Source organism: Meles meles, chromosome 1 (assembly GCF_922984935.1).
Source record: "Meles meles chromosome 1, mMelMel3.1 paternal haplotype, whole genome shotgun sequence".
NCBI classification, from domain to species: domain Eukaryota; kingdom Metazoa; phylum Chordata; class Mammalia; order Carnivora; family Mustelidae; genus Meles; species Meles meles.
Window position 1 is genome coordinate 216,137,749 of NC_060066.1, and position 12,374 is coordinate 216,150,122.

Here is a 12,374-nt window from a genome sequence, read left to right on the forward strand (position 1 = left end):
AGGTAAGGAATTTAGGTGAGGTATGGTGTGGTGAGGTTAAGTGAGGTATGATGAGATGTGGTAGGATGAAGTGAGTTGTTGTGAGGTATGATATGGTGAGATGAGGTGAGTTGTAGTGTATTGTGGTGAGGTGAGGTGAAGTGGGTTGATGTGAGGTGACCTGAAGTGGTATTAGGTGAGGTGTAGTGATATGAGGTAAGGTATGGTGAGATGAGGTGAGATGAAGTGAGGTAAGGTGAGTTGAGAGATAAGGTGGGGTTTGGTGAAGTGAGGTAAGGTGTGGTGATACTGAGGTAAGGTATGGTGAGGTAAGATAAGGTGAGGTGAGTTGAGATGAGATTAGGTGAGGTATGGTGAGGTAAGGTGTGGTGATATGAAGTAAGGTATAGTGAGGTGAGGTGAAGTGAGATGAGGTGAGGTGTGGTGGTGTGAGGTGAGGTAAGTTGAGGTGAGATTAGTGAGGTATGGTGAGTGAGATTAGTGAGGTATGGTGAGGTGAGGTGAGGTAGGTGTGGTGATGTCAGGTATGGTATGGTAAGGTTAGTTGAGGTGAGATGAGGTATGGTAAGGTGAGGAGTTGTGAGGTGAGTGTGGTGGGATATGGTGAAGTGAATCAGTACCCAACTGTCCATCTTCTAAAATTGTATAGGGTTTTCTTGTCTACTCTCTTTCCCATGTCCCCTGTGATTTGCATTGATGCCTTTTTTAGTTCCTCTCATTTCCACTGAGAGTTAATGAAGGAGTGGTGATATATGCTGTTGGATGGTTCCATTGGCCATGTTTTGCTGGAAGTCTACAGAGATTCTCTAAGACGATATTTCTTAAACTTTTCTGTCAGAGAATCCCTTTACATTCTTAAAAATTCTTGAAGACCCAAAGAGCTTTTATGTTGATTATGTCTTTTAATATTTACTGTATTAAATATTAAAGCTGAAAATGTTTTGTATTTATTCACTTAAATTAGCAAACCTGCACCTGTTATACGTAGCGGAAAGAATCTGGTCTGTCAGAAGAGGCGGATTCTCACATGCGCTTCTGTGTTAGCCTGTTGTGATACTATGTATCAGACCTTTCGGAAAACTCCGCTGTACACTATGAAATGAGAAGGAAGAAGGCAAATGAAGTGTTAGCGTTGGTAGGAAAACGGGTTTGGGTTTTGCAGACATTCTGCAAGGGTTTGTGGCACTCCCGCCGGGGTTCCCTGGGCCACACTCCGAGAACCATTGCTCTGGGACACCATCAGCTTCTGTGAGCGGGTCTGGGCCTCCCCCGGGCTTCGGACCTGAATGACTCTCTCTGCTCTTTGTTTTTCTCTTGCCTCGAGGCCCCGGAGTGTGCGGTTGGATTTCCCGCTCCAGAAGCGGGGAAGGGAGCGGGGAAGGGCCCGGTGCGGGCGCGGGGGCGGCAGCTTCCCCCCTGCAGCGGGCGCGGCGGGCGCGGCGGGAAGGTGCGGCTGCGCTGCCAGGCCAGTCGGGGCCTCTCCGTTCGGCCCCCAGCAGCGGCACAAGGCAGGCGCCGGGAGACGGCGGCGGCCCGAGACGGGCTGCGGAGGGCGCTGGGCCGCCTGGAGCAGCTGCGCCGGGAGAAGGAGCTTTGCGTCCAGAGAACCAGGTGAGGGGCCCGGGCGGCTCCTCCGGGGAGGGCGTGATGTCGGGGTCCTAGGGTCGTCCCCCACTGGGCCAGGGACCCGCCGCCACCGCTCCCGGGCCGCCCGCTGGGTGCGGGGTGCTGGGTGCTGGGTGCTCAGCGGGAGGCTGCTGCTTCCGCTCCCTCTGACCCTCCTCCCACCGCGCCCCCTCGTTCTCTGTCTCTCTCTCAAATAAATTTAAAAAGAAAAGAAAACCAAGTGGGGGGGAGCTGGGGGGGCGACGGCTTGCGCAGTAAGTGGTGGGCGGGGCCATGGTGGTGGGCGGGGCAGGGTGGCCCCAGGCCCGGGGAGTGGTGGGTGGAGCCACCGATAGTGGGCGGGGCCAGCTGGGGTTGGGGGGCGCTGAGAGGTGGTGGGCGTGGTGGGCGGTAGGCGGGGCTGTGGTGGGCGTGGCGAGCAGTGGGGGGTGGGGTGAGCGGCGGTGGGCGGGGCAACCCTCGGTCCAGGAGGCGTCGGCCCAGCGCTCTGACCCTGCCGACCCCGCAGGCCCCACAGCTGGACCCTGGCGGTCCTTGATGGACAGACTCCCTCCTGCCTCCGGGGCGGCCGCGGGCAGCTGCAAGGGCTGCCCTCTCTGTTCCCGCCCGGCCTTGGCCGGCCGAGCCTGCCTGCGTGGGGCTTGCCCTCCGGTGGACGGCGCCGCCCCTCCCGCTCCGCAGGCCCCTCCCGCTTCCGCGCTCCCCGGGTGTCTGCGCAGAAAAGTTGGAAACTTTTGGGCATGGGTGTAGCTGTCGCTCGTGCACCGCGGATCGCCTTCTCCGGTCACTTCTTTCTCCGTTCATGCGATTTCTTTTTGCTAAGCTGCTGGCCAGCAAACCGCGGAAATCGCGATACTTTACTCCTAAATACTAAAAACACAGAAGCATCCTGTGCCGAACCTCCGCTCGGTTACTTCCCCTAAGGAAACGGAGTCCTCGCCCACCGCACGCCCGTCCATGCGGCTCCTGCGCGTCTCCCGGACGTGGTTTGGAGCTGCTTTGGTTGTGCCAATCCCAGGAACGAGAATTTTGTGTTGGGATCGGTCCGGGCCCACACTTAGGTTTGTGGTCCTGGTGGGTCTGTGAGTTCTGGATCACCGAGGAGGGGCTACCGCTGTGCGCCCTGTGCACAGCCCCCAGGGCTCTCCCCCGTGCCCTTGACCTGCCTGAGCGCATTCCTTTCTGCCGCTTCATGCTCATTCTCATTTGGGCTGAGGTCCCCCAGGTGGTTTTCAGAAACCAGATGTCCAACACCGTGATCATGCAACCTGACTGTGGGAGAGAATCCCAGGAAAGATGATGTGACCTCAGCCCCTGGCCTGGGTGAGGGGGACAGATGACCGTGTCCCCAGCCTAGGCAAGGGGAGCTGGAGGGAAAGGCCCCACTCTGCCCTGAACCCCACCGTCGTTTTCTGAAGATGGGGAGCAGTCAGAGGCACCTGGGGAGAGCTTGCCGAGAGGCCGCATTCCGGAGAGCCATTCATCCAGGTTCTGGCTTACTTTCAGAGGAGAGCTGCGTGCTTGCCGGCAGAGGATGGAGCTCATCACCAAACAGCAGGCCAGCGTGGCGGCCGAGATGGCTGCAGAAAGAGAGGCCAACAACACGTAGGTCATCTGCTCTGGGCGCTGAGGGGGGCGGGCGGTCGGGGCTCAACCTGGTCCCATGCCAACCAGGATCTGTGCTGACACCCGCGGCCTGCAGGTGCTCGAGGAAGCAGACTAGCTGCCCTCTGGTGTGGGAAACAGACACAACCCAAAGTAGAAACAAAGAAACCGGTGATCATGAGGACAAGAAAGCTGGTGGCCGAGAGGCCAGGAAGGGTGACCACTTTGCGGCAGGTGGCCAGGGAGCCCTTGTGAGCTCCAGGGGGCCTCCTGAGGTCCAGGCTAGGACCTGAGTGACAAAAACAACTTGCCTGCAGTGACTAGGAAAGAACATTCTGGGGGGTGAGGATGTGCGAAGCCCCAGGAGTGCCCAACAGAGGGGCCACTCTGTGGGGACAGGGCAGGGGTACCAGCGGGCTTCAGGAAGAAACGTCAGGACCAGCTTTGCCTTGAACACCCAACCCGGTGGTGCCTCTACCGAAACTAGGGGGCAGGGCAGGCACGGGGTCCGGTGTCTGCATGGCGGCTGCACAGACACACCGGCTCGGAGCTCCGCACGCACACACGGCTGGCGTCCACAGGTGCGCCGAGTGCCCCTGGGAGCCAGACGGCGTCCACGCGCTTCAGCCCTGTAATTTCATAGCAGCCCTTGGAGAGACTTGGGGACACTGGGTGACCTGCCCAGGGTCATTCTGCTAAGAAGGGACGCCATGGGACTTTGGTCCCGGCGCTCTGAGCTGGAATCTGAGGGCAGCTGCTCCACTTGCTGCCAGGAGAGGGAAGGGCACCCGCCACAGGGGCCAGCGCCAGGCCCCACTGGCCCCAGGAGGGCTGATGGGGCTCCTGACCACTAGATGCTGGGGTTCCAGGGGCCATGAGAAGACGGGCCAGGAGCCTGCTAGTGCTTGGAGTAGCAGCTTTGGGAGGCCTGCAGCCCAGCCCCCTCAGGGAGAGAGATTTTGAAATCCTCCTGATTCTGTGGACACAGCAGGCCAGGAGTCCGGAAACGATGCCCGGACCGACCAGCAGCTCACAACCCCTCCCCAACCATCAGCGTCTAGGGTCCTGGTCGTGGTATCCACACAGCCAGGTCCAGTGGCCAGCGTCATCCTAGGCTCTTCCCGCAAGGCAGCCCCACTGGCTACCCCGTCTATCACGGTGTCCCTGTCATTATGTCAGAGCACACCAGGGGTTAGGACGACTGGGTGGTGCGCCGGGCAGGCCCGAACTCCAGCAAGAAGGGAATGACCGGAGAGCGTGCGGACTGGGCTTAGAACCGAGAGTCTCCACTGGCTTTTTGGCCACCCGGCTGCTCGAGGTCCTGGGGCAGCGGCGCCGGATCCTTCCTGGATCCGAGTGGGCCTGCAGTTCGGACAGGCTGGAGCCAGGGGAGCCGGCCCCTGGCGCTGGAGGAGAGTGGGCTGTGGCGTGACCCGGGCAGGTTGTCTGGCAAGTTCTATGACTGGCCAAGCAGCCAGCAGCGGGCACAGGACGTCACACCCGTTGCCGTCCCCACTGGCAGGTTTAGACAGGTTTCTCTGGGGAAGATGAAAAGGCCAGGAGAAGGCGGCCCTGGTGGGTGGTGGCTGCAGGGGGGTCTCGGGGCCAGGCTGCCGCCCCCCACTTCCCTCGCTCCCCTGCCCCTGTGTCTCAGCAGCGCAGCCGTGGGCCGCCTCCAGGCAGTGTCCAGACGCCTCTGCAGGGAGCTGGACACTGAGCGAGTCACGCAGGCGCAGATCAGGGAGCTGCTGCAGAAGGACGAGTGAGGGTGGCGCGGGCAGGCGGGCGGGCGGGCGCGTCGAGCTTGACCCCTCACTGCCCCGCGCCTGGAAGGAGCTCGTTCAGTCACTGAAAGGACAAGACCTCACGTTTTTGAAATGTTTCCCACTTTCTCCATGTTCGTTGACATTAGGAGACCTGTGAAATCTGCTTGGCCTTTCCCCTTTCCTGCCCTGTGCCGACACAGCCGCCAGCACCGTCTCGCACAAGCGTCTCGGGGATGCCCGGGCCGTGGGTCCTGATCTCAGGGCTGAGCCAGAGCTCTGCACTCAGCGGGGGTCCGCCTGAGCCGCTCCCTCCTCCTCCCTCCACCCCCCACCCCCCCGCTGGCGCACTCTTTCTTTCTGCTAAAAAACATTTTTTTAAGTGTTTCACAACCTTCGTGAAGGCTCCGCCAGAAGAGAGAGTGCTTCGCAGACCAGACGCAAATATCAGCCTTGCCTCGAGCGTGTTGAAGCAAGAAAGGGACCTAGCAGGGGTCAGATCTCTCTTGTCCCTCCTGCCCTGCTCCTCCTGCAGGGGCCCCTCCCCCGAGTGCTGGCTGGGTGGCCTCTGGGAAACGCGCAGGAAGGCACAGAGAGGACCAGGATCAGCCTGGAACCCCTCCCTCCTGGAAGCTCACACAGTCCAGCCTGATCCCCGGCTCCTGCGGGCTAAAGCACAGCCCCTCCCATAATCTGGAGAGAGGAGGGAAGGAGAGGAAGGTGGCCTGGATGGTGGATCCTTCTGTGGGCAAAGCCAGAGGGGATGAAGGCGTTTACGTGGCCCTTGCTTGACAGTTGGCCCCAAGGCCAGAGCTCGCCAGCCAGCACCCAGCTGGGCAGTCATCTTCACCAGAGCTACAAAAACGCTGTGGCCCCGCCTTGTCAGAATCCCAGACCCATCTGTGCTCTTGTGCGTGGCCGGGGTCCGGATGACCCGCGCTCCTGTGCGTGACTGGATGACGTGCCCTCTTGTGCGTAGCGGCAACCAGTGCGTCCGCAGTTGAGCATGACAGGCCTTCTCTCAGCCTTCCTAGAGGGTCGGGAAGCCAGGAGCAGTGTGGCTGAGTGGTTCTGACCCAAGGTCTCCCCTAAGGATGGCAGCCAAGGCAATGGTATCAGAAGGCTCACTGGGCCGGAAGGGGGATCCGCTTCCAGGCCCGCTTAGTTCTCTCCAGCAGAGGCCTCCTCCTAGGGCTTCTTGGCACAGGACACTGAGTCCCCAGGGTGAGCAATGTGGAGGGGGAGGGGAAGTAGCAAACCCAAAGGCCCGGTGTCATCTCAGAAGGGACGTGCCGTCCCTTCCGCCACATTTGGATCAACAGAGGCCAGGTGGGGGCAGGCGCTCGGGGTGTGCATACGGGACGCAGGGTCACGGGCTGTCGCCTTGGGAACCGGCCACCTCGTGTTGAGTCTCAAGTTGGCGTCCAGACGTGGTGTTGGCAGAACCAGCTGCCGAGCCCGCAGGCGCCTGGCAGGTGGGGAACTGAGCCTTCTCCTCACCTGGGCGCTTCCGTCTCTAAAATGATGCCATCGCGTGGGCGTCATGGTGCCGCACGGTGAGCTGAGCGACTGTGCTTCTCAGAGAATCGCAGCAGCGACAGGCACGCAGGTGAAGAAGGAATCTCTGTGTCTAGAGAAAGCAGCCGCTCCCAGAGCACAGACCGCCATGCCCGGCTCGGGGCAGCACCGTCTGGGCCGTGAAGGGCGTGTGCAGCGCGGGGCCTGGCCGGCCCTCTGCTGCGGGTGGACTGGGCGCTCAGCCCCAATGGGCTGAGTCTGTGTGCCCCCCCAAAACCTCCTGCGTGCGTCTGGCCCTCTGACCGTCCTGTCACGGTTATCTCTCTCTGACCATGCTGGTTATTTGGAGAAAGTGGGACCTTAGTGAAACCCCCATCTATTTCAAGCCTAGGGACCCCATAATCAATCAGCCGAACATTCCTGCCACTCGCCCATGCCCAGAGCCCAGAAACTCCCAGAACCCCAGCCCCCCTCCCCTCCATGTCCCAGTGCCACAGGGAGCCCCCTTCAAGGGCAGCGTCTCCCACCTGTGCCCTGGCCTATTTCAGGGTGCTGTCCCTGTCCTCAGGCCAGGTGGGGGCCGGCGCAGGTGGGTGCCCATGGGCCATCCAGGTGGAGATCCAGGTTCAAGCAGGGCAGGGGCCACAGGTGCTGAGGTAAAGGGGGAGCCTCCCTCTCCAGCAGCTGCAGGCCCAGAGGGCTCCCAGGAGGGCGAGCTGACCTTCATCGGTGTTGGTCAAAACTGGCTGTCCAGGCCCTCCCAGAGCCCTGGAGTGGACGCTCCACGGAGGGTGCGGGCCCAGGTCTCCCACACCTTCGCCGACACAAACAGAAGTGTGTCTTGTTTGAAGGAGCAGCATGTGGAACATTGCCATCCAGGAGAGACAGCTCGAGGACGCCCAGAAGTCTGCCCAGGAGGAGGAGGCTGGCAGGAAGCACCTCCGGGAGCAGGGGGCCAAGCAGCTCTGCAGGGAGGAGGTGGCCACGGAGAAGGTGGAGCGGGACTGGCTGCTGAGGGTGAGGTGAGCGGTGAGCCTCTGCGGGGTGCGGGGGCTTGGAGAGAGAGACGGGCTTGTCCCCGCTGAGCCCTGCCCTGGCCTGGCCGGCCGGAGTCGTCCTCAGGGCCACCACGCCCACTTTTCCTTCCCTTTCCTCCTCCGGCTGCTCCCAAGGGCTCAGACCCTGCAGTTCTCGGGGTGCAGGGGCCTCCTGTTGGGCCACTCCTGAGCGGGGCAGGACACGTCCACACGTGCGCCAGGGCCTCGTCCCACTGTGAAGGGAGCACCCCACTCCCTGGGCACAGCCCCCATCTCCTCACCCGAGGTCCTCGCGACTCTTCCCCTCCCCGTCCCAGCCAGTCCACTGCCAGATTGCTCTGGGAACCAAGCCCCCGTCCCTCGCGGGGTCCTCAGCCACCCCTCCCCTCCAGCTGGGTCCTGGTCCTGCCCGTGGTGCCCGCCCTGCCCCGTGTCCCCATCTTGGCCCTCGCCCTTGGCACGAGCACATAGGTGCTGCCAGCCTGGCCCTCCGGGACGCCTGTTCCCCAGGTGGGCGTGGCCCCTGCGGAACTGAGGCTCACGCTCGCGCGTCTGTTCCCACTGCCCTGTGCCCCCGCAGGAAGTCCACGTACCTCCAGAAGGAGCACGGGCTCAGGCAGCAGAAGCTGGGGGAAGACGCCCAGAGGAATCGCAAGACGGCGGTGAAATTCCTGAAGGCTTCCCTGAGAAGGTAGCATTGCAGACTCTCTTCCCGTTGATACCCCAGAGGAGAAATAGAAGAACGGATCTTTGTTTTTGCTTTAAAATTCCCCGATTTGGGGGCGCCTGTGTGGCTCAGTGGGTTAAAGCCTCTGCCTTCAGCTCAGGTCATGATCCCAGGGTCCTGGGATCGAGCCCCCCATCGGGCTCTCTGCTCAGTGGGGAGCCTGCTTCCTCTTCTCTCTCTGCCTGCCTCTCTGCCTAGTTGTGATTTCTGTCTGTCAAATAAATAAAATATTAAAAAAAAAAAGAAAAAGGTTTTTCTTTAAAATTCCCCAATTTTATCATTAAGTCATCACCTTACTATTAAAAAAATAATAAAACTGTGTTTTTAGTTTTGAGCTGATCACCTGCTTGTTCTCAGAAGACGACCTCCCGTGAGGAAGCAGCCTCCAGTCCGGGGAGACGTGTTTCCGCGTGTCCTCGCGACAGACGGACAGACGCCCCACACGGCACTTTGCTGTGCCTTCCGTGTCTCCACATTCCATTATTTCCCTGGTGGACATGACCAACCCCAGGCTCCTTCTGGTCCTGTTCTTGCGCATCAATGAGACTTCGGTCCTTCTGGTGAAACCTGCGCCTTCCCCCTTCGGTCCTTCTGGTGAAACCTGCGCCTTCCCCCAGGTTCCGGGAGCAGAAGGAGCAGGAGGGGCAGGAGGCCCGGGCACACATGAGGAGACGCATGGACGCGGTCCTGGCCCTGAAGAACAGCATCACAGCCAACAGGGTAGGTGCCCGGCTCACAGCCGTCACCCCGGGAGGGACAGCCTGAGAGCCTCCCGACACCCTCAGGGCCCACGCAACCCTCCAGGAGCCTGTCCAGGCAGGCGTGTGTCCTTCTGGGCAGGGCTCCACACCGGCACAGAGCGCGGCCCGCCCTGCCCCGTCTTCCTGAGTCCCTGCTCCTCCAGACGGGAGTCCCGCATACTCAGACTCCCCACTCAGTCGTTCCCCCCAAGGATCTGTCGTTCCCCTGGCCTGTGCTGGCCCTAGCCAGGTCCTAGCTGGGCAGGAAGAAAGCCCCCAGACCTGTCCTCAGGGGGCCTGGTCTATGGGAGGAGGGATGACAAGGCGACCAGGCTCCTGGAGGACCAGGGCTTCCTGAGGCCGTGGGCAGGGCTCCAGGATCTTGCTGGAGGAAGCGACGACCCCAGGGGCCTCGGGTGTGGCAGTTGGGCCTGGGGGAACAGCATTTGCCAAGGCTTAGAGGCAAGAGAGAGCAGGCCTCTTGGCGGGAAACCCAGGGAGGCCAAGAAACAGCCAGTGGGCAGAGGCCAGCAGAAGACAGCAGACGGCGCCCTCAGGCTGCGGGAAGCCCCTGAGGGTCTGGAGGAGGGACGGTCAGTAGGTGAGGGGGGTGGGGCTCTGCAAACTTCTCTTCGGGAATCTCGGAGCTAATTTAACGTCACCTGTGAGACAGAAAGTTCCGGGCTGTGTGTGCACACGTGTGTGCCAATGCTCTCTCTTCCCAAGGAAACGCTCCGGAAATTTCAAGCATGGAGCCAGGCGAAGGCAGAGCTGGCTGAGCGGAAGGCCCAGACCGAGAAGGAGATGATTCTGGCCCAAGGTGGGGACGCCTTCAAACACCTTGTCCATCAACGCAGGTGCCAGGAGCTGGAAGCCCAGAACCGGTGAGTGCGAGGCACGCTCCGGGGGAGGGGCCCCTGGGCCGGCCCAGTCGGCGGCAGGCTGCTCCCCTCCCTGGGCTCCCCCCTCGCGGGGCTCCAGCCCTCCCACCACACCCTGCTCCCTGGGCCCCAGAGCCTTCCGGCCCCGTCTCCCCAGCGCAGCCCTCCTCAGGCTCCTGGCCTGGTGTCCCGGGTTCTCAAGAGCTGCCCCGAGACCCCAGAGTGGCTCGCTCTCCCTGTCTCTGGGCCGTCCGCATCCCTCCTCTCGGGGGCTCTGCGCAGCCTGGGCTCACCCTCCTGGGCTCCCCTTTCTGATTTCCTCCAAAAGGGCACCCCGTGCTGAGCCTCATCACTATCCCGCTTCCTTGTCGTTCCCCCTGAGACTCCCCTCAGCCCTATGGGGTCCCCGTACCTCGCCCCCCAGGCTGTCCCCGCCCTGCTTCCCACCCCCAAGCCCCCCGCTGGAGTGGGCTTGCCGAGATCCCCAGGCCAGTGTTCTGCCCCTGCCCACCTCCTGCGGGGCGTTCCCTTCCCCCACGACCAGCCCCCAACCCCCAACCCATCATGGCCACTGTCAGGGTCTACCCAGGGCCGGCCTCCTGGTCGGCTCCCTGGGGACAGCATCTCCAGTCTGGGGGCCACTTGCCCTGCGTGTCACCGCAGGGGCTTTGCCGTCACCCCACCCCACTACGGGCTCCCGGGCAGCTCCACCGAAGCCCCGAGCCCCCGCCGTCTGGCCCGGGCCTGGCACAGGGAGAGCCGCGGGGAGGAGCCTGGATGAGTGAGTGTGGCCGTGCTTTGTGCCTCAGGGGGTGTGCCCCAGCCGCAGCCGGGAAACCAGGGGCCAGGGGCCGCCCTTGTGGGGTCAGGGTTATTGTGGGGCCTGGGCCTGGGCCAGGCCGGGCCGGAATTTCAAGTCCTGGGTCTCCAGCCTGGCAGCCCTCCTGGCCTCATCCGCTCCCTCAGGAGGCAGCGGCTCGAGCAGGACCAGGTCCTTGCAACCCGGTGCCCAGGGGCTGGACCTGGGTCCCTGCGGAAGTGGCTCCTGAGGGTCACGTGCTGACCCAGGGCCGCCCGCCCCCACAGCCCCCCAGCCCTGAAGCCGGTCGAACTGTGCATCTCGCCCGCTCTGGGCCCACACGGTGTTTTCCCACAGCACCTTCGAGGAAGAGCAGAGGCTCAGAAAGCAAGAGATCGTAAGTCGGATTCTGAAAGAGGAGGCCGAGGAAGAGAGCAGGAAGAGGAAACAGTCGTCCCCTGCCAAAGCCCGGGGCCGGCCGACTCTTCGGGAGAAGACGTGGAGTTACGTCACGGACGTCTGTGAAGGGAAGGACGCAGCAGTCCCTTCCTGTCACCTGCCGGTGAGCCGGGAGCACCTGCCAGTCAACCGTGCACACCTCCAGGGGAGCAGACGGATGACCCGAGGGCCCGGGACCTGGAGTCATTGTACCAACCCCCCCAGCTGAGATCCAACAGAAGAAACTGCCCGTCCTGCCCCAGGAGGTCTCCAGCGTGCTCTTCCTCAGGCTGTCCTTGCTGGGGGACCCCAGGGGACGGGCGTGTCCTGTCCGCAGCAGGGGGGGCCGCAGGCCAAAGGGCGCCCTCCAGAGAGCTGTCCTTTCCTGGGCGATGCCGCAGGACAGACCCGGGTCTCTGGTGCCCCATCCACATGGGAGCCACCCCCTGGGGACTCCATGCAGGAGGCGTCGCCTGCAACAGGGTGGCTCAGGTCACCTGACCTGTCCCTGTGTAACTGAGACAGGTCCACCAGCAGAGGCCAGTCCCGGCCTAGGGGGCATTTGTGCCTCAGACTCCTGCGTCCTTCCTCTCGGGCATGCCCTCATCCCTTCACGCCGGCATCCCTACCGAGGGACAACTCCGGCCAGCCCCCCCGGGCAGGGGACCTATTGACCTGTCTTTAGGGGTGTGGGGTGGGGACAGGAGGCCCCCACCTGAGCCCAGTACAGCACTTCTGCCCTTGTGTACCCTAAAACCTCGAGGTCCGGGGCACTGGCTCCAACCAACGCACGGTACGACCGCTAAAAGCCCCTCGGGGCACTGTGGGGCCTTCACTCTGTCCCGAGGTGGTCTTCAGTCTCCTGCTTCCCAGCCCCCTGTCCACGCTGAGCTGCCTCACCTCTGGGCCTTCCTCCCTGCCGCTTCCTCCTCTTGCCCCCTCCACCGGGCCCTCTGGCCCCCTGGCCGGAGTCTCCGGCTGCCCCAGGAAACGTCCCTGCCCGTCCACACCGGGAGCCCTGGAGGGAGGCTGTGCCCAGGCCCCACTGAAGCCCAGTCCCAGGACCAGGCATCCTCCGAGGGGTAACCATGAAGGACTTTTCCAGGGTGTGGTTCATAGGAGCAAAAATTAGAAATCATGCAAAACTAAGGGTTGGGGAGAAGATACCAGTAGGTGTCTTGTGGATTCTTTTGTGGGTGTTGGAGAAAAATATTTAATGCTGTATAAAGATACTTATATT

The 12,374-nt window shown here is 62.1% G+C and overlaps 1 protein-coding gene across 1 annotated transcript in view; it reads left to right on the plus strand.

The window, feature by feature from the left end:
- The window catches only part of CFAP74 (cilia and flagella associated protein 74), a 71,665-nt gene that overhangs the window by 23,918 nt on the left and 35,373 nt on the right, over positions 1 to 12,374 (plus strand). Inside the window, 8 exon segments of the mRNA XM_045985320.1 lie at positions 1,325 to 1,611; positions 3,133 to 3,231; positions 4,889 to 4,993; positions 7,364 to 7,534; positions 8,130 to 8,240; positions 8,894 to 8,996; positions 9,743 to 9,900; positions 11,054 to 11,258. Of these exon segments, the coding sequence (XP_045841276.1) occupies positions 1,325 to 1,611; positions 3,133 to 3,231; positions 4,889 to 4,993; positions 7,364 to 7,534; positions 8,130 to 8,240; positions 8,894 to 8,996; positions 9,743 to 9,900; positions 11,054 to 11,258 (1,239 nt within the window).